At 49.3% G+C, this 20,919-nt stretch overlaps 1 protein-coding gene across 1 annotated transcript in view; it reads right to left on the reverse strand.

The window, feature by feature from the left end:
- Positions 1-20,919, reverse strand: part of SPTBN4 (spectrin beta, non-erythrocytic 4) — an 80,763-nt gene that overhangs the window by 12,484 nt on the left and 47,360 nt on the right. Inside the window, exons 23-29 of the mRNA XM_055412129.2 lie at positions 20,163-20,426; positions 6,434-6,658; positions 5,444-5,533; positions 3,321-3,599; positions 3,100-3,230; positions 2,015-2,219; positions 853-1,233 (exon numbers count right to left, since the gene is read on the reverse strand). Of these exons, the coding sequence (XP_055268104.2) occupies positions 853-1,233; positions 2,015-2,219; positions 3,100-3,230; positions 3,321-3,599; positions 5,444-5,533; positions 6,434-6,658; positions 20,163-20,426 (1,575 nt within the window). The remainder of the gene's footprint in view (positions 1-852; positions 1,234-2,014; positions 2,220-3,099; positions 3,231-3,320; positions 3,600-5,443; positions 5,534-6,433; positions 6,659-20,162; positions 20,427-20,919) is intronic.

Here is a 20,919-nt window from a genome sequence, read left to right on the forward strand (position 1 = left end):
ATTTCTTCAGACCACGCCCTGTCACCCAATTTCCTTCAGACTCGCTATTCAATTACTAGCAGGTCTCCCATCCAATTCTCACTAGCTCTGGGTTAGAGTCACTGCTCACTCTCCATGGTTTCAGCCACTTGACTTCTTTCAGAGGACCATCATATTTGTGTCAGATCCACCACATAATCACTATCAATCTCTCTGCTTGACGTCTAACGGTCTTTCACATCATATATATGAAATAATTGTCCAATTTCTACCTTCCAGTAGGCCTACAACCCTATTTCCTTCAGTTCTGTGGCTTGCATCCTATAAGGCACGCAGCTTCATTTTCATCTGGTTTCTCTGATCTACCTCCTAATTCCTATCAAACCCACTCCCTGATTCCTGTTAGTCCTGATTTCCATTCATGAAATCCAACCCCATCAAATTTCTTCAGGGAAAATCATGTGATTTCTATCAGAGACCTGCAGTCTAATTTCTATTTGCTTTGCAGCCAAATTTCTCTCAACTTCCTTGCAATTCTTTTTAGACTCTCCACTGGGCTTTGGGTAAGATTCACTTTGCAGTTTTCAAGAGAACCCCTGCCCAGCCTCCCTTGGAAACACTGTCTGATTTCTATCAGGCATTCTATACCCCTTTTTTCCCTGTCATTGTTTGATTTTGTGCACCATGCAATCAGCCCATTTTCTACCTGCCCCATCATAGAACCTCTCCCTATTCTGTGGTCCATTTTCTGTCTATTCCACTGTCTCATGTCAACGTGGTCTACAGCCTGATTTTTGCCAGCACTGCTGCCCCCGTCCTTTGGCCATGCTGCCAGGCCCTCCCACCAGCCCCTCCTGGCCACCAGCCCCCCACCTGGGACACAAGGAGCTGCAGGTCATGTTCAAAGGCGCGCAGGGTCCGCTGCATGGAGCTGGCACTGGGTCTCGGCTCCGGCGGGGCGGTCAGGCGAGGCAGTCGCCTCCGCTTCTCCTCAATCTGTCCTTGGAGTTCTCGGGCATCACTGAAGAACTTATGCAGCTCCCGAGAGGCAGCCAGCAGTTGGGCCCGCGTGCCCATAAGCTCCAGCAGCTCGGCCCAGGCCTCATTCAGCCCATCCTTCCACTCAGCCATGGTGGCTGCCGCCGTGTGGCCACACTCGATCAGCTCATCCACCATCTGATTCACGGCCGCCAGACGCTCCCGCCCTGCTGTGCCAGTCTCGCTGGCGAATTCTGAGAATTTCTCCTGCAGCACCTGCCATCAGGGAGTGGGGGAAGGGGTGCCATCATGGGCAAAGTGCCATAGACACGAGCCCCCTCCAACCCACCATCTTGTGGCAGAATAACAACACTAATGGTGACCATCAGAACAAAATATAACATCCCACACTCACTGAGAACTCACTCTGCAGCAATAATATTAACAATAATAATAAAATAAGGTAGCTCAGATAGTAAAGAATCTGCCTGCAACGCAGGAGATCCAGGTTCAACCCCTGGGTCAGGCAGACTCCTTGGAGAAGGAAATGGCAATCCACTCCAGTATTCTTGCCTGGGAAATCCCATGGATGAAGGAGCCTGGCAGGCTACAGTCCATGGGGTCGTAAAAAGTCGGACTGAGCAACTAACAAGACCCTAAGAATAGTAACTAACACTGTGTTAGGCTCCGTGGGTATTCAGTACTGCCCTAAGTGCTTTTTGGGGGTCCCCAACCTCTGGAATCTAACGCCTGATGATCTGAGGTGGATCTGATGCAATAAAAATAAAGTATACGATAAATGTAATGTGCTTGAAACATCCCGAAACCATCCCCTCGTCCCCATCCATGGAAAAAGCGTCTCTCATGAAACTGAACCTTGGTGCCAAAAAGGGTGGAGCCACGGCTTTACATTATGTTAATCCATCAGTGACTCAACAGAGCCATGAGGTGGTGCTATTATAATCGCCCCATTATGGATGGGGAAACTGAGGCCCGGAGAATCTTAGTAGCAGACACAGTGGCCCCTGGATCGCTGTTTATTCCTAATGCTGCTCACCGTGACATGCTCAAAGTCCTGGCCGAGCTCCGGGGAGCCGGCCACCACCTCCTTCTCTGCGATCCAGTGCTCAAGCTCGTCTACCTGGCGGCTGAGCTGGTACAGCCAGTACTGCTGCTCCAGGCCCACCCGGCGCTCCTCGCCCAGTTCCTTGAGTGCCACGTACAGGCGGTCCACCTGAGACTGCCGCCGGCTGATCTGCTCACTGAAGGGGGACAGGAGGGGACAGGGAAGGGCAGGGATGGCGCCCCCCCCCACCCCGAGACTTCCAGGATAGAACTCTGAGCCCCTGCCACCCACCTCAGGGCAGGACTGTGTTTCCTCTGAACCTTCAGGCAGAACTGAGTCCCCCCCAGACTCCTTCATGCAGGACTCTGTTTTCTACAAGTCTTGGATGCAGCCAACTCAGCACTTGCATCTCAGGGCTCAAGGAAAATTCTGCTTCCCTAAGCTTGATAAGCTCATCACTCCCTCTCACCCCCTTTGCGTGTGCCCAGCCTTCCAGGCTGTGGTCCCACACCTGGCCCTTCTAGCAACTTCGGTGGGACTCCAGACTCCTTACTTGGTTCCCCAGCCAACCCCTCTCACCTCCAGTCGGAATCTCCAGGCTCAGGAAGACAGAGGTCAAGCCTTGTGCCTCTGTCTCCGATCTTACCCCTGGGCCAAGCCTCCTAGATGTGGCCCCTACACTTAACCTCAGAGAGGCCACATGACCGGCAGTCGAGGAGGTCTCAGGCCACACCCATTCACTGTGCTCCAGGCTTTTCTGTCCTCCCAGATGGGCCCAGACACTGGGTAGGAAGAAAACCCTTCCTGCCTTTAGCTCTTACTTCTCCCCTCAGTCCTAGACAACTCCTCCCACATGCTCAAATCCTAGTGCTCCTTGCCCCACCCGACCAAACATCCTTGCACAGCGCTCCTCCCTGCGGGGACCCCAACCACTTGCCAAAATCCTAAAGCGCAAGCACGGGGCCAAGAGGGACCCACCCCTCCCACCCCAACGTCCAGCCCTGGCCCTGCCCCAATTGCCAACCGCGAAGCTCCAGATCCTGCCGGACCACGCCCTAAGAACTGGCCCCGCCCACCTGTCCGGGTGCCCCATCTCCAGCAGCGCCCGGCACTGGCGCGACAGCTGCGCGATGCTTTCCTCGTAGTTCTCCACGCCCTGCTCCAGCTGCAGGTGCTTCTTGAGCAGCTGCAGGGTGCTCTGTTCGTCCTGGGGACACACGGCGCCCGCGATGAGGCGGCAGCGGCCGACCCCGGGCTCCAGCGCACCGGCCCCCCCGCCCCGCCAGCCCGGGCGCACCTTGCCCTTGTCCTCACTCATCATGAGCAGCTCCTGCTCGCCCAGCCACGCCTCCACCTCGGCCACGTCGAAGTAGTACTGTTCCACCTGGAAGGCGGCGTCGAGCACCTGCTGCCGCCGCTCGGCCGCCTCCCGCAGCCCGGCCCAGGCGCCCTGCAGCTGCTCCTGGCCGCGGCGCACGGCCTCAGCCTCGGGGCTGCGCAGCGACGCCAGGGCGCCCGCGCGCTCCAGCACCTCCTCCAGGCGCGGCCCGTGCGCCTGGATCTCCCGCCGCAGGCCCTGCGGATGGGAGAGGAGAGGGGCGTTCAGAGGCCCGGGGCCTGCACGACTGGCAGCGCCCAGGAGAGTGACAGACAGCAGCAGATCGCTGGCCACGGGCCGGATACCACATTTCGCAATTCCTCCTCACTCATCCTTCCCTTGTTGCAGGTGGGAAAATAGGCAGCAGAGGTGAAGAACGTTGGGAGAACAAGCAGCTAGGAAGGGCTGACAGGATCTGAGCACAAGAAGCTGGATCCAGAGACTCTGCTTTCAAACAAGATCCCTGGTGATCCATGACACCCGCCTAATGAGCCCGACACAGGCCTGAACACAGTGCCCGCCAGGCACTTTGCTAAGTAAGGGCTACACATAATGTAGTCACTTTCTTTTTCTTTTTGCCACACTGTGTGGCATGTGGGACCTTAGTTCCCCAACCAGGGATGGAACCTGTGCCCCCTGCAGTGGAAGGGCAGTGTCCTGACCACTGGACCACCAGGGAAGTCCCTGGAGCCACTCATTTAGCCCTCACTCCAACTCCAGGAGTCAAGCATCATTCTCATTTTACAGATGGGGAAACTGAGGCAGGGGAGGTTGAAGAACTTGCCAAAGGCACATGGCTAGTGGTGGCGCCCTAATATTTACCTTGTGGGGCTGCTGTGCCGTGGAGCACTGACAACTGTGCCTGGCATGCAGCAGGCGCTCAATCAACATTAGCCGCTATTGTTTGTTTCACAGCCCCTGTGTATCTAGCAATCTCTCACAGACACTGCTCAAACACCTCCAATTTTAAATATTAAATGTGCCTGACTGATTTTCTCAACTGTGAAAATGATGGGCCAGTTTTGTTTGTTCCTAGCGTGGTCCACCACCAGCAGTATTTTCATCAAGATAGAAAAAGAAAATAGAAGAAAACCTCCAGCCTCTTAAAGAACTTCACCGAGTAGAGCATGATCACGAATCTTTTCAAAATAATGTGTGCCCACCTCCCCACTATTCTTCAGCGCCCTATTCTCCCAAACTATACATATATTTTTATAAAAGGAGGTGATGACAATACCTACATCATAGGGTTATTGCAGAGATTAAATATCTGACATAATCCCCTAGGACAGTATTTGGTACATAGTAAGTCTTTAATCAATGTATTATTATTATTACTATTATATTATTACTTTCCAGCTGCACTGCATGCAGTATCTTAGTTCCCTGACCAGGGATCAAACCCATGACCCCTGCAGTGGAAGTGTGGAGTCTTAACCATCAGACCACCAGAGAAGTCCCTGGAGTTCTTGTTTGTCTGTTGTTTTCTTTTTTCATGGCCCAATAGCCATTTTCCTTACTTCCAGTCACAGGACCCTGATTTTCTTTTGGGGAACCGCCTTGCCTCCATCTCAGCCCAGATAATTAAGGCTGATCTCACCTGCAGGTTCCAAGGCTGAGCCCTCAGCCCAGACCAGGCCATTCAGAGCAGTCTAAATCCCTGGCCATCATGATTAGTTCAGAGTGGACATGTGACTCAAGTTGAGCCAAAAAGAGTTATGCCTGGGACTCCTACTAAAATTACTGAGAGCGAGTCTCTTTAGTTTTCCTGGTGGGATATAAACTTGAATCTGTTGTGAGTTCTTTTACCAGCAGGAGAGGGGAGCTGGCCTGAGAACAAAGCTAATAGGAAGAAAAAAAATGGAAATGAGCGATTCATGACCTCTTGGAAGCACCTGGACACATCTGTATCTGCTGTTCACAGGTCTCCTCAATTACAAGAGCCTATAAATTCCCCTCTTTGGCTTTAACTGCCTTGAGCGTTTTCTGTCATTTGTATCCAAATGTGTCCAAACCCACTCCCTTGCCCTGGCTCTGCTCACCTGGTTCTTTTTGATGTACTGCTGGACGGCCTGCAAACCACTTCCTCGCTCTGTCTGCATGGCCAGTGGCAGCCGCTCCTGGACCCATGCCTGGAAAGGAATCAGGGAACAGGTCAAGGGAAGGACACAGGGAGCAGGGCAAGGACCCCTCCATCTCAACTAAACTGTAAGCATCCAAGCCTCCATAGCAACCAAGGGCCTCCCTCAACTAAAGGCCTGCTCATGTCTTCCACCTCCTCTCTGGACACGCTCTAACTGGCTCTCTGCACTTGAGTCAGGTTCCTGCTTACCTCTGGCCTTTGCACAGGCAGGTCGTGCTTCCTGGAATTCCCTTCCCAACCCATCAGCAGGCTCAGCTCTTGTTTGACGTCTCAGCTTAGACATTCCCTCCTCCAGGGAAGTCTCTCTGACTTCGAAACTTGGCCAGTTGCCTCCTCGGGGCTCCCACAGTCCCCTAGCTTCCCCATCACATTCCTAACCATCTTGAGCTGTCCCTGACTTAGGATAAGTCTGTTTTCCCCTTTGGAGGAACGGGATTTGCTGTGGTCACTCCTGCGACCCTAGCATCATGTAAGAAGGGGCTGGTCCCAGAACGATCAAGTGAAAGAGAAAATTAGTGAATGACTGAACGAGGAACTCAGTGGATGAGTGATAAATGAAAAGTAAACGCGTGAAGGAAGGAATAAAGCATGAGGGGATGAATAAATCAATGACTTCATGAATAAATCAACGGGTCAAAGTGTTAACGAGATGTGAGAGCGAGTGAATGAATAAGCGAGCGAGTAAATGAAAAACTTAAGGATCGAATGACTGAGTCTATCAGCGTATTAGTGGATGGGTCCCTCCGCCATCTCCACCTTTGAACCCTCCTAAGAGCCACGGCCCCGCCCCCACCCCAGTCTCCACCCCTTTTGCCCGCTGGCCCCGCCCACCCTCGCATGCCCCTCCTCTCATCCGGGCCCCGCCGCAGATCCCCGCGCCGATCCTCACCAGCTCGTCCTCGAGGTCGTGCGCCACCTGGTGCAGCTCCTTGGAGGCGAGCAGCAGGCGGCGGCGCTCCTGCAGCGGCTCGAGCAGACGCACCAGGCGCTCGCCCACCGCGTTCTGCCGCTCGCCCACCAGCTCCTTGCTCGCCGGCTCCAGGGGCAACGCTGCTGTCTGGGCCTGCAACTCCCCCACCTCGCGGTACCACTCCTCCACCTGCGACTCCATCGACTGAAGGGAGAAGGGCAGGGTCAGCAGGCCCCGGCCTCCCTCCCGATCCCGCTGTGGCTCCCCAGCACCTGTATGATGACAGCCAACCCCCTGGTCGATGCCCACTATTCCACCTTCCCCTTGCTCAATTCCTTGCTCAAGCGCTGTCCTCCTCTCTGATCCCTGCAACCCACTAAGCTAGTTCCCTCCTCAGGGCCTCTGCTGTTCCTATTCCCTCTGCCAGACATGCTCTTCCATGTCAATCAGATTTCAGTTCAACTACTTATTACCTTTTCAATGAGGCTTGCCTGAGTCCCTGGCAAAAACCCTTCAAGGTTGGTGATATCCCTGTTTTACATAGGAGCAAACTGAGGCCCAGAAAAGTTAGGTAATTTATCCAAAGAGTCAGTCTTTTCAAATATCAAAAATAAATACAGGGACTTTCCTGGTGGCCCAGTGGCTAAGCCTCCCAGCTCCCAATTCAGGGGGCCGGGGTTCAATCCCTGGTCAGGGAACTAGATCCCACATGCGCAACTCAAGAGTTGACATGCCACAAATAAAGATCCCACATGTACAACTAAGACCTGGAGAAGCCAAATAAATAAACAATTTAAATAATTTTAAATAAATACAAGCTCCAGTTCAGTTCAGTTCATATAGTGATTTAAATGGTTGATGGCCCACAGGGACAGACAGAAAGTACAAAGGCCGACCCAAATACACAGGAGAATTCATATAGTTTATAGATGCCATTTCCAGTCTCCAAGGAGATGGATTATTCAATGAATGGTCATGGGCCAAGTTGCTGACCAATTTCACTGGATCCCTTCCTCACTCTTTATGCTGAAAACAATTCCAGATGGATTAAAGACTTAAGTAAATCCATAAGGCATACCAAGAAAATCTGGGCAAGTGTTTTTACAATCTTAGGATGGAGAAAATGTTTCCAAGCATATAAACCGTAAAGGGAAAGATTTATAAACTTGGCCACAAAGAATAGTTTTGTGTCAACCAAAGTTCTAGATTTGAAGGCAAATGACAAACTGGAAAAACATTTAATATGTGTTAGAGCAAGGAACTAGTTTCTTTAACAGTAAAAGAATTCCCTTTTATCCTGCTCCCTTTGTCTCCTCAGCACTTAAACACCATCAAGTAACTGTCTTTACTCACGAGGCTTCTGTTTATTGGGCTGCTTCTAGACTATAAGCTTCATGAGGGCAGAGACTGTCTCTCTTCACCTGTGTATTCCCCAGTGTCTAGAACCATGTCTGGCATGTAATAGACCTTCTATTGTGGTTTGTCCAATGCACAAATGAATGACATCAGCAAAGAGAGATTGCCCAAAAGAGAAATGGGCAACAGATGTGAACAGGCAATACAAAGAAGAAAAAATGAGCACAGGAAATGATGCCCAATCTAACTAATCATTGGGATAATACAGATTAGAACAAGGTATTCTTTTCTATTCATCAGATTGGCAAAATTGTGAAAGATGGATAATATCTAGTGTTGGCAAAGATATAGGGAGACGGACACACTCAGCCTCTGTCAGTGGTGGTATAAATTATTAAGAGCCTTTTTGGAAGGCAGCTTGGCAGGTACTATCAAAATGCAGTATGTGTCAAAATGTTTTGACAAGCACTTGCACTTCCAGGACTGTATTTAAAGAAACAGTGGCACGTATACACAAAGATGTTCATCCAAGGATTTTCATCATAGAAGAGATGTTTGTTCAAAGATCTCATCATGGGGACTTCCCTGGTAGTCCAGTGGTTAAAAATCTACCTTGCAAGGCAGCAGATATGGTTCAATCCCTGATTGGGGAACTAAGATCCCAAGTGCAACTAAGCCCTCATGCCACTACTAGAGAGCCCTTGAGCCTCAAGAAGAGATCCCGCATGGTGTAACAAAGATCCCACGTGACACAATTAAGACCCAACACAGCCAAATAAATAAATAAAACAAAGATCTCATCGTAGCAGAGTTTATAATGGGAAAAAAATGGAAAAACTAACCTCCATGTCCATCAAGAGTGAAATGATTAAACAAATACACATCAATATGGAATAATACCCAAGACTTACTGTTAAGAGGGAAAAAAATTAGAACATACTTATGAATAGATATTTGTACTTATGAATACTACAAATAGATATTTGCAGTGAATTGAACATGCATAAAACTTCCCTGGAATAAAGAAAAAATTAATCACAGATGGTACCTACTGGGGGCATGATAATTTAGTGAATGGGGACAGGGATGAAGAAGAGACTTTTCACATAGGATGTTTTATACAGTTTTTGATGTCTGAATCATTATATTTATTTATTCAAGAATTTAAATTAGGATTTCCCTGGTGGTCCAGTGGTTAAGAATCAGCCTGCCAATGCAGGGGACACGGGTTTGATTCCACATGCTGAGGGGCAATGAAGCCCATGTGTCAAAACTACTGAGCCACGTGCTGCAACTACTGAAGCCGGAGCCCCTAAGAACCCATGCTCTGCAACAACAGAGTGAGAAGCCCATGCACCACAAGTAGAGAACAGCCCCCCCGCCCCCACTCACAGTAATGAAGATCCAGTGCAGCCAATAAATAATTAAAAAAGAACTGAAGCATGAAGAAAATAAAACCATTAATAATCCATATAGGTACCTCTGTTAACACATAAAGAGAGGTCTAGAAGGATGCATACCAAATAATAATTGAGGTTCTCTTTGGAATGTGGGATCCGGAGGCATGTTGAAGGGACACTTTATGTTTTACTAAAGATTTCTAAGATAACAGTAGATTTTAACAAAAGAATATATTTATGTATTACTTGTGTGATTCTAAACAGATGGGGGAAATATAGAAAAGAAAATAACAGGAATGAAATTAAGTGGTAACAGATTAAAGCAAAAGGCTGCAACCCAAAGCTGGACTCTTAAGAACAAAGTCAAGACTTTTGTTGCAAGGTTCTGCAGAGCTGTTTCTTTTGCTTGCCCAAAATTGGTCCTTTTTTTCCTAGCACCTCAAATCCCACTCTCAGATCCTGAACTTCTTGTTGTGTAGTAGCTAAGTCCAGCCCAACTCGTTGTGACCCCAAGGACTGTAGCCCTCCAGGCTCCTCTGTCCATGGAATTTCCCAGGCAAGAATACTGGAGTGGGTTGCCATTTCCTTCTCCAGGGTATCTTCCCAAACCAGGAATCAAACCTGCATCTCTTATGTCTCTGGCATTGGCAGGCAGATTCTTTACTGCTGAGCCACCAGAGAAACTGAGCTTCTTGAGCAGTCTTCTACTAAAACCTAGAGGGTCAAAGCGGGCCACGTGATCTAAGCCTGGCCAATCAAAACACAGAAACCACTGTGGCCACAAGGATTGATCAAGGATGGTCTTATTACCTAACCTGGGCCAATGAAACTCTTTCAGCTTCCTGAGGGGCTGATGAAACCCATCAGTCCAAGATCGGCCATGTGACTCAGGCCTGGCCAATAAGAACACTGAATCACCCTGGCCACAAGGATTGGGTAAGAGATGGCATGTGACCTAAGATCAGCTAATGAAAACTCCACACTTTTTCTGGAAAAGCATGTGAGCTGAAAAGGGGTGGTCTCCTTCTCAACCTGTTTCTAAAGCTGGAAGAACACAGGCCTGGGATGACAGGGACAATTTTGCCACCAAGAGAGAAAAGGTTCCCCAATGATGAGGCCAACACAGAGGAAAGCAGGGTGAAGAAACAAAGAGAAACTCCAAAGGACAGAATTGGTGGGAGCGATCCAGCCATGCCCCAAGCTCCTACTCCTGGTTCTTCCAGCTATATGAGCCAACAACTTCCAGCTCCTTTTAGCCTAAGTCCTAGGAACCGTACCTCAAAGAGTCCCAGTTGATACAGTTCACAATCTGTAGGAGTCAGAAAAATGGGTAAAAAAATCAAACCTTATGGCAAATCAAAGTCATGTCCAATGGAAATTTTTTAAAGACACACGAGTGGCAGAAATCAAAGAAAAATGAAAGTAGTCATTCCCCAAAACTTTTTTATTAAGAAAATAATTGTGGTGATATGTAAAAAATAAAAATACATTCAAATTGAGGAAACTTTTGAATATAGTTTGAAATATTAAGGTTATAAGTTCCAGTTCCTCATGAAATGAAAACCCCTCATCCTTCTGCAGCAAGTGGACATGTGGCCTGAGATGGAATTATCCCAGGGACTGCCATCTTTCTACTTCTAGAAAAATGCTAAGTATTTCAAACACCTATTTAATATGTAACCTTTGCTGCAAACGCGGGCAAAGGATACAGAAGTACCTGGTCATTAAACACGTGAAAAGATATTCAGTCTCCTTCAGTGTCTTGTCATTTAGTTGCTCAGTCGTGTCTGACTCTTTGCCACCGCAAGGACTGTAGCCCACCAGGCTCCTCTGTCCATGGAATTTTCCAGGCAAGAATACTGGAGTGGGTTGCCATTCCCTTCTCCAGGGGATCTTCCCGACCCAGGAATTGAACTTGTGTCTCTTGCTTTGGCAGGAGGATTCTTCACCACTGAGCCACCTAGGAAGTCCCCCCTTCAATGTTTGGGAAAATGCAAATTAACATAGCACAAACCAATTATCTTTCACTTCTCAGGTTAGCAGAGATAAAAGGCTTGCTAACAGCTGATGAAGGTGGCTATGTGGGGAGATGGATGGCTGTCATTCTGCAAGTGTGTCCACTGCCTTTTCAGGAGGATATTTGGTAATATTTATCAAAAAGTTTAGAGAATTCCCTGGAGATCCAATGGTTAGGACTCTTCGTTTTCACTGTAGGGGGCATAGGTTGGGGAACTAAGATTTTGAAAGCTGCGTGGCCAAAAAAAAGGGAAAGAAGCAAAGAAATGAGGGGAAAAGTTTAATGCATATATCTTCTGGCACCAAAATTTTACTTTGAGAATTATTTTCTAATACATATTTCTTATAATACACATATAAATATACATATATAAGAAAAGAATATATATTCTCTATATATTATACATATATAAACATGTACATATAAAACCATCCATCTCCCCACATGGCCACCATCATTAGGTATTTGCAAGCTTTTTATCTCCGCTAATCTGAGAAGTGAGAGATACTGTATTGTTATTTTAATTTGCATTTTCCTAAACACTGAAGGGGGGGCTGCCCAGGTGGTTCAGTGGTAAATATATATATCTTTATCTGACTGTGCTGTGTCTCACTTGCAGCATGCGAGATCTTTACTTTTTGGCATGTAGGATCTTTAGTTGTGACATGCAGGATCTAGCTCCCTGAGCAGGGACTGAGCCCAGGCACCCTGCATTGGGAGCATGGAGTCTTAGCTACTGGACCACCAGGGAACTCCTGAGGATTATTTCTAAAATATTTGTACACAGGCTTAAATACACACAGACAGGGACGTCTGTTGTGACATTATTTATACTAGCAGAAGTTCAGAAACTGCCTTAAAGGTTTCTCAACAGAAGGCTGGTCAATGACACTGTCAAACTACCCCCTGGAATATCATGCAACAGTTTAAAAGGACAGGGTATGTCCTACAAGGAGGGAAGCCTAGGGAGTTCGGCCAAGGGAAAAGGCAAGCTTCACTGTGGTCTGTCTGTCATGTGTACGTGTGGGGGTGTGCATAGAGTATTTCTAGAAGGAAAGAGAAGAAACAGTTGAGAGCACTTACACCCCTGGGGAGGGGGACTTGCATGTGGAGGAGAAAGGTTTTTTGCTTTTCACATCATGCCCTTCTGTTTGAACTTCTCACCATAACAACAAGAATGGGTAACACACCCATGTTTGCTCTCAGCACTTGACAAGAATGAATTAAGTTAATCCTCACAACAGCCCATGACGTCAGGGAAGATGGGGATGTTCATATTGCTCACAACTGGAGCCCAGCTCCTGGCTCGGTGCCTGGTACAGAGTAAGTCTCCATAAGTGTGTGTTGCTTTCGTTTGTTGGACTGGTCACCATGTTCTTCTGCTTCTCTTGGTATTAAAGGTTAACATTAAAAAAAAAAAAATTAAACCAGCTTGAAAAGTTACAACCAAAGGAACGACATGGATGACTCTTGAAAACTTTAAGTGAAAGAAGCCAGTAAACAGAGAGCCATATATTGTGTGATTCCATCCATATGAACTGTCTAAAATGGGCAAATGTGTAGGGACAGAAAGCAGACTAGTAGCAACAGTGAGTAAGTGTGGGGTTTCTCTTTGCACGCTCAATCGCTTGGACATGTCCAGCTCTTTTGTGACCTTATGGACTGTAGTCCACCAGGCTCCTCTGTCCCTGGAATTTCCCAAGCTAGAATCCTGGAGTGGGTTGCCATTTCCTCCTCCAGGGTACCTTCTCGACCCAAGGATCCAGCCTGAATCTCTTGAGTCTCCTGCACTGGCAGGCAGATTTATACCACTGAGCCACCTGGGAAGCCCCGCAGGGTTTCTCTTCAGGGTGATGACACTGTGCTGGAATTAGTCGTGACAGTTGCTCAACTTTGCAAATACACTAAAAACCACTGAACTATACACTTTTAAAAAGTGCATTTTGTGGTATGGAATCATATCTCATTTTTAAAAAGACGTTCAAATTCAAGGCAAAAACCTAACCAAATCAACAAAACACAGAGGCACCTATTTCCAAAAGAACCTCAGGTGCTTTGCCACCTGGTGACATGCAAATGCAGATCCCCCATAACAACCTGATTCCTACTCAGACCCACCTGCTGCCTTGAAAGTAAAGTGACAGTTGCCCAGTCATCTCCGATTCTTTGCGACCACAAGGACTATACTGTCCATGGAATTCTCCAGGCCTGAATACTGGAGTGGGTTGTCTTTCCCTTCTCCAGGGGATCTTGCCAACCCAGGGATTGAACCCAGGTCTCCCGGATTGCAGACAGATTCTTTACCAGCTGAGCCACAAGGGAAGCCCAAGAATACTGGAGTGGGTAGCCTATCCCTTCTCCAATGGATCTTTCCAACCCAGGAATTGAACCCGAATCTCCTGCATTGCAGGCGGATTCTTCACCAACAGAGCTATCAGGGAAGCCCTACCTGCCGCCTTCCCATACTCCAAATGGGGAAACTGAGACTCAGAGAAGATCAGTGCCTGGTCTACAGTGAAAACTGCCAGGACCAGAATTTGAAGCCAGGACCAGGTGACCACAAAACCCTCACGGCTCTCAGTCACTCTCCTTCTCTGCAATCCGGGATGATGAGGCCCAGAAAGGTGGGGCTAGTCACCCTCAGTCCCACAGTAGTAGAATGGGGGTTCAAACCCTGGACGGTGTGGCTCCTGACTCTGGGCCATGCTGAGCTAGATGAAGAAATGTGGGACAAAGACTGAAAAGGGGCAAAGAGGCTGTTTTCTTTCTTTTTTCAATTAATTAACTTTAACTGGAGAATAATTACTTTAAAATATTGTGATGTTTTTTGCCAGACATCAACATGAATTAGCCACAGGTATACATATGTCTGCCCCCCCATCCTAAACCCCCTCCCACCTCCCTCCCAACCCTATCCCTCTCGGTTAAAGAGGGTGTTTCCTTGGCCAGAGTGTTTTCTGGCTCACGGTGGGGTGGGTAAGGAGTCTCTGAGGACTCAGCCCAGCAGCTGCAAAGCCTCCAGTGCCTTTTCCCCTGGCTTGTCCCCCTCAGATGGCAGGAGACCAGCTCCCCCCTTCCCTCCTGGAGCGAGAGCCCGAGGCTGAGCCAGACCAGCTGGCCTGGCCCCTGGGGACTGGGAAAGCAGGGGCTTGGGACGCCACCATATGGCCCCTCAGTTGGGGAGGACAGTTGGAGGAGGCCCCAAAGGACTGGGGGGAGGGTGTCCTGTGGCCTTGTCCTGGGAGCTGGGGTTCCAGGAAGGCTGCTGCAGAGGCTGGGACGGAGGGACAGGGGAAGGAGGCGAGGACGACGCAGGGATGAGGAGAGGTCAAGGGAGAGGGGCAGAGAGGGAGACCCGAAGTGGAGAGAGGGAGAGGGCAAGCTGGAGCTACCGAGAAAGACAGGTGAGAGAGGGAAAAACTAATAGAAACAGAGACACGGAGGAACGGGGGTAGCAGGACTGGGAGACAGGCCCAGGGCGAGGCAGAGAACTCACATATGCAGCCCCTCAGACCCGGGCCCCACCTCCCGCAGCCCAGCCTGGCTCGGGTGCCCTGAGGGGTGGGGCAGCCGGGAAGCGCGCCCCATTGGACCGGCCGCCTCCCTCCTGCACATGCCCAGTGTCTGGGATCTCAGGCGGGCCCCGGGGGTCAGCGGGGGCCACGGGAGTTCCCTCCCCCAGGGGCAGCTCCTGAGGCCCAGTTGGACTCCGTCTGGGGGCCTCGGCCCACTGAGGCACTCCCCGCCTCGGGCGCCCTCTGCTGGAGAAAGGGCCCAGGAGTCCCGCGCTGGAGCCTGCTCATCGCCATCTGACCCTCCCAGCCGGGCCCATCCCTGCCAGGTCTGTCTCTCCCTTAAACAACGGGGACCCCACATCACGCTCTCCAGGGTATGGGGGGCTGAACCCGCCGCCCTGTGAACCCACCGCCCTATGGAGGGCCAAGCCAAGTCCTCACTTGTCCAGGGCAGGGGGTTCCAAACCCTCCCTCTGAAACGTAAATGGCCAGAAAGGGAGACAGGGTTGCTCAAGGTCGCCAGTTCCCCCCTCTAATTGCAAATGAAAATCCCACAGTGAGAAATGCTTCCCATCCCCCAGAATGGGGAAAAGTCTAGAAAGTCTGACAACACCAACTGCTGGCAAGTATGGCTGGAAAAAGGAGCTCTCATAAGACAGCATCAGGACTTAGGCAAGCTATCTGTCACAACCGGGTGAACTGCAAATGCCTCTAACTTCTCACACTATATCAATGTTTCATATAGCACATCCCCATCCAAAGACATTATTTTTCTAACTGAATTTTCTTTTTTGGATGCACTGCTGGGCTTGTGAGGTCTTAGTTCTCCGACCAGGGATTGAACCCAGGCCCTCGGCAATGAGAGCCTAGAATCCTAGCTACTGGACCACCAGGAAGTAACCCCCGCCCAAACCCTGCCAAATACATTTTTAAAAAGCTACACGGATGGGGGAGAGGGAAATGACAAAATGGACTATAATCAGAAACAAATGAAACAACTACTTCACATAGTCAACATCATCTATGGAAGACAGAGAAATAACCCAACTTTCTAACACAGTAGAGTGATGATGTACCCTTTGGTTGAAGACAATTAAAAATTTAAAACCTGTAAACAAGTACTGTCTCTTAGATTTGCTGGGTCAGCAATTCTGAAACTATATTATGCATCATTTTTAATCTTTACATTGTTCACATGAAGTCGCTAATATTATTATGTCCATTTTACTGAAGAAGAAACTGATGCACAAAAAGAGAAATAATTCCAGATCACACACTTAATAAATCACAGAGCTGGGCTTGACCCCAGGCAGCCAGGCTCCAGCATACACGGCCTTGACCTTGGCATGTACTGCCTCTCATAGCCCTGTTGTCACTGAGTGGCTTAGTATTAGGGTCCTCTCCATTGGACAGAAGAGGCACCAGAGGCTCAGACCAGAGGTAAAGCCATGCACCTAACATCACACACCTAGTAAGTGCCAGAGTTCTGATTCAAACCCATACCGCCGAGTGCCGAGTCTGTGCTTTTATCCACTGCAATAAGCTGCCAGGAAAGAGTTAGCCAACACTGCAAGACAATGAAAAATCCTAGCCATAGTTGTTACTGTGCTGGAGGTCTTGGTTGGCCCCTCCTGACCACAGTCAAAGCCTCTCCATCCTGCTCTGTGCCCTGGGTGGGTGGGGTGCCCTGTAAGGACCACAGCAATTGGCTCCCCTGCCTTCTGGCTTCCAGCTGGGCTGGGCTTAGGACCAGATACGTAATTTGCAGATCCCAGTGCAAAATTAAAATGCAGGGCCTTTGATTCAAATGTTAAGATCCTGTGCTTCCACTGCAAGGGGCGAGGGTTCGATCTCTCGTTGGGGAACTAAGATCTGACATGCCCTGCAGCATGGCCAAAAAAAAAATGAATTTCAAATCAAAACTAAGGGCAGGTAGATGTATTATTTCCCAGCTTCTCCCTGCAGTAGCAGCCATGTTGTATGTGTTTTTTCTTTTTTTGTAGTCATTCATATACATATATATGTATAATTTTATTTATTTATTGATGTTTATTTTTGGCTGTGCCAAGTTTTCATTGCTATATGGGCTTTTCTATAGCTGTGGTGAGTAGGGGCTATTCTCTAGTTGTGTGCCCGGGCTTCAGTAGTTGCAGCTCCCGGGCTCCAGAGCACAGGCTCAACAGTGGCACACAGGCTGAGCTGCTCCTCGGCACATGGAATCTTCCCGAATCAGGGATCGAACCTGTGTCACCTGGGAAGCCCCTGTAGCCATTCTTGACTAAGGGTCCCTGCTCTTGTCTGGAGATTCCATGTCCCCCTCCCCCTCACACCCAGAAGTGAAGGTTCCCTGCTGCTGGCCTCAGTGGAGGGTGCCTTCTGTTTCTGGTTGGGACCCCGACAGTCACAGATCCCCATTTGTTGAGAACTCATCACACCCTGGTGCCCAACTTTCACTTGGGGCCCTGCGAGGCCTGTGTTAAGGCGGGGATGGGATGACAGAGGCTCAGAGCAGGACTACACTTAGGCTGGGATTTGAACCCAGGTCTATCTGTCTCCCCTGCCCAAGCTTTCATCACTTGGCCCCTGGCTGCTTATACTTCTTGCTCTCTCTTCTGTCTGACCATCCAGGCCACCACTTGTCTCTGCCAGTACTCTGGGCGATCTCAGAGCAGACTTGGGGCCAGGCCATCACCACCTGTCCACTGCCTGCCCAGCCAACGCAGTGTGGACCTCAGATAGTGATGGATTTTTCAGAGACCAGTGAGGGGGTCACCTTCCCCCACTGTGGTCTGGGAGTATCAAGGGAGGAAGGTGACTAGGAACTAAATGTGGCCCTGAATGGCCACTGTGTGGCTGTGTGACTCCGGGAGAGCCACAGACCCTTTCTGTGCTGTGGTCTCCTCACATGTCCAGTGAGGATGACCATGGCCCCTCCTTGTAGGGCTGCTGGAGAGGAGGGATGGGTTATCTGTGGCGGGCACAGAGCACAGATCAGTGGTTCTCAAAGTGTGGTCTGCGGACTCTTGGGGATTCCCCAGATCTTTTCAAGGCATCTGCAAGGTTTCAACTATTTTTAAAAAATATTTGTTTATTTGGCTGCACCAGGTCCCAGTCGTGGCATGTGGGATCTTCAGTCTTCATTATGGCACACAGAATCTCTAATTGTGGCATGCAAACTCTTCGTTGCAGCATGTGGGATCTAGTTTCCTAACTAGGGATGGAACCCAGGCCCCCTACATTGGGAACATGAAGTCTTAGCCACTGGACCACCAGGGAAGTCCCTAGGTTACAACTAATATTTGTTCAAAAATACTAAGGTGTTATTTGCCTCTCTCATTCTCTCCCAGCTGCACAGCAGGGTTCTGCAGGGACTGTAGGACCTGTGCTATTGGAAGAGACGGAATGCAGAAGCAGTGAGAATCCAGTGCCTTTTTCATGGCACGCAAGATCTTAGTTCTCCACCCAGGGATCAAACCCATGCCCCCTGCAGTGGAAGCACGGAGCCACTGGACCACCAGAGAAGTCCCTCCAGTGCTCTTTTAAGCCAGACATGAAAGGAGGCTGCAACACTGAGAATGAAGCCACCCTTCTGCCTCCATTGTTTTGGAAATTATAGCTATTCTTCGAAAAAGAATGCTTTAGGGATAATATATGATTGACTGACTCCTTACTGTTGTTTTAAAACAAACCAGTCATTTAAATATGTCTCAATTTTAGGGACTTAGCTCAGCTGGTAAAGAACCTGCTTTAATGAGACCCCCGATTTGATTCCTGGGTCAGGAAGATCTCCTGGAGAAGGAAACAGTTACCCACTCCAGTATTCTGGCCTGAAGAATTCCATGGACAGAGGAGCCTGGACGGCTACAGTCCATGGGGTCGCAAAGAGTTGGACATGACTGAGCGACTTTCACTTTCACTGGTGGTCCTGTAGCTAAGATTCTGTGCTCCCAATGCAGGGGGCCCAGGTTCGATCCCTGTTCAGGGAACTAGATCCCGTATGTTACAATTAACAGCCTGCATGCCACAACTAAAGATGCTGCATGCTGCAACTAACACCTGCACAGCCAAATAAATAAAAATACATTTAAAAAATATGTCTCAGTTTTAATTTTTAATATAGTAAATATCAGCAGGTATGATCCACACAAACCAGTTCTTTGGGATTCTCAGGGATTGGAAAGAGGTAAAGGGATCCTGGAGACAAGGCAGTTGAGAACCACTGGGATAGAGAAAGCTGTAATGACCCTGGCATCTCATGCAGGTCTGTGTTTCTCTTTGCTCCTTTGCGCATCTCTCCACCAGAATGGGAGCCTCACGGGGCTGCGATTTTTCGTCTGTTTTGCTTACTGCTGGATTCTAGAAAAGTGCCTGGCATGCTGACATAAGTACTCAATAAAGATTTGCCGCATAGGTAACTGAATAAATACTAACTGGTGTCATGGGCTTTTATTTTCAGTCGACCTTTTTTTGTGTGTGCCAGTCACCGTGTCAAGCACTCTAGATGCGTAATTATGCAGGAGTAGTGAAGAGTTGAGGGACCTGAATTTGAATCCAGGCTTGGCCACTTGCTACCCTGGGCCATACGTTCATCCCCCAGAGCCTCAAGCATCATTCCTAAGATGTATGGGCAGGAGTTGTCACACCTTGGGAGGTGAGACGGACTCAATACCTACATTCAAACCTTCAGTCAGCGCATCAGTCAGATGTTGAGCATCCACTGGCTGCCGGGCTAGAAGCAGAGATAAAGCAGACGTGGTCTGTCTTCTAAGAGCCCCTGCTTTGTGATGGAGACGTTGACTGGCTGTATGTCCCTGGGCCAGGCGTTCTACCTTGTGTGTCTCAGTTTCCTTGTTGGTCAAATGGGAGATAATAATAGTACTGCTCTTTCAGGATTGCTGGCGGGAGTCAGTAAGAGCTCAGCAAGGAGGCTTCCTCAGTAAGAAGTCTGAGCCGTTTCTTGTTGTTGTTGTTTGTTTGCCACGTGGCAGGGCATGAATGATCTTAGTTTCATGACCAGGGATCAAACCCATGCCCTCTGCATGTAACCACTGGACCACCAGCCAAGTCCCATGAATACTGTTATTATTCTGTGTAAAGCCATCCCCCTACCCCTGGGCCTGGCTTTCTCTATCCAGGGAAACAGATGGCAGGGTTCTGAGAAACCCTCAGTGTGCTTGTTATCTACCTTCTTGGCTCTAAATATTTCTTCTCCCTTTCCTCTCCTGCCCTAGGGGTGGCGGCTGCTTCCAGTAACTAACTAGCTGGACTGCCTCATATTCCCTTTCCACTTCCAGGTCTTCTAACACATTTGAACTAAACCCCTATCTTAAATATCCTCTGAAATACCTCCAGTGGGGTCTGACTCTGGCTGGGGCCCTACTGTGTTTAGAAAGCCCCCATCTGCATCAGCCAGGCCATACCTGCAGCTTCTTCAGCTGACTGTTGACCGTGGCCAGGTCCCCACCAGGATCCACGTCTTGCAGCTGGCTTTCCATGTGAAGGAGCTTCTTGTCCAGCTCCGCGAAGCTCTGCACCAGCTGGTCGGCCTTGCTGGCCTCAAAGAGCTGCCTCGCCTTGGCCTGGGTGGTGCTCTCCAGCTCCGCCCAGCACTGCCGGATCTCGCCCAGCTTCTTCCGCACCGAGGCCGCCAGCTCTGGTTTCTCCTGCATCAGTTGCTGGCCCTCCTGCCCCAGACGATGGGAGGTAGGAAATCAGAGTGAGGGAGGAGATGGTGGGGAGGGGCAGAGAAATACGAGGGCAGCAGATCATAGGGAGAGATATGGAGAGAGAGAGACGGAAGCAAGGAGTTGAGGGCACACAGAGAGACAAAGACATGGGAGGTCGATGCAGAGAAAGCTCCAGGCATGGGAAGAGAGACGAGGAGGGACGGACAGACAGACAGTGGTGTGGGAAGGAGGCAGAGAGACACACCGAGGCATGGGAAGGAGACAGGGAGGAAGCAAAGTGATGGACGCAGATATGTAGCAAATTACAAACATGGCAAGAGGACCATAAGCCAGAGAGAGGCAGAAGTAAGAGACAGAGGGGGAGAGAGGCGGAGAGAACAAACCTCTGTGAAACTCCAAGTCAAGGAGCATGGCTTTGCCCGTGCCCCCATTTATGGGGCTCCAGTGACCATTTAAGGGTTTAAGACCCACCTGGCTGTCTCTATTTGAG

Source organism: Moschus berezovskii, chromosome 22, assembly GCF_049115385.1.
Source record: "Moschus berezovskii isolate FMDL1 chromosome 22, NW_MosBer_1.0, whole genome shotgun sequence".
In the NCBI taxonomy this organism is placed as follows: Eukaryota; Metazoa; Chordata; class Mammalia; order Artiodactyla; family Moschidae; genus Moschus; species Moschus berezovskii.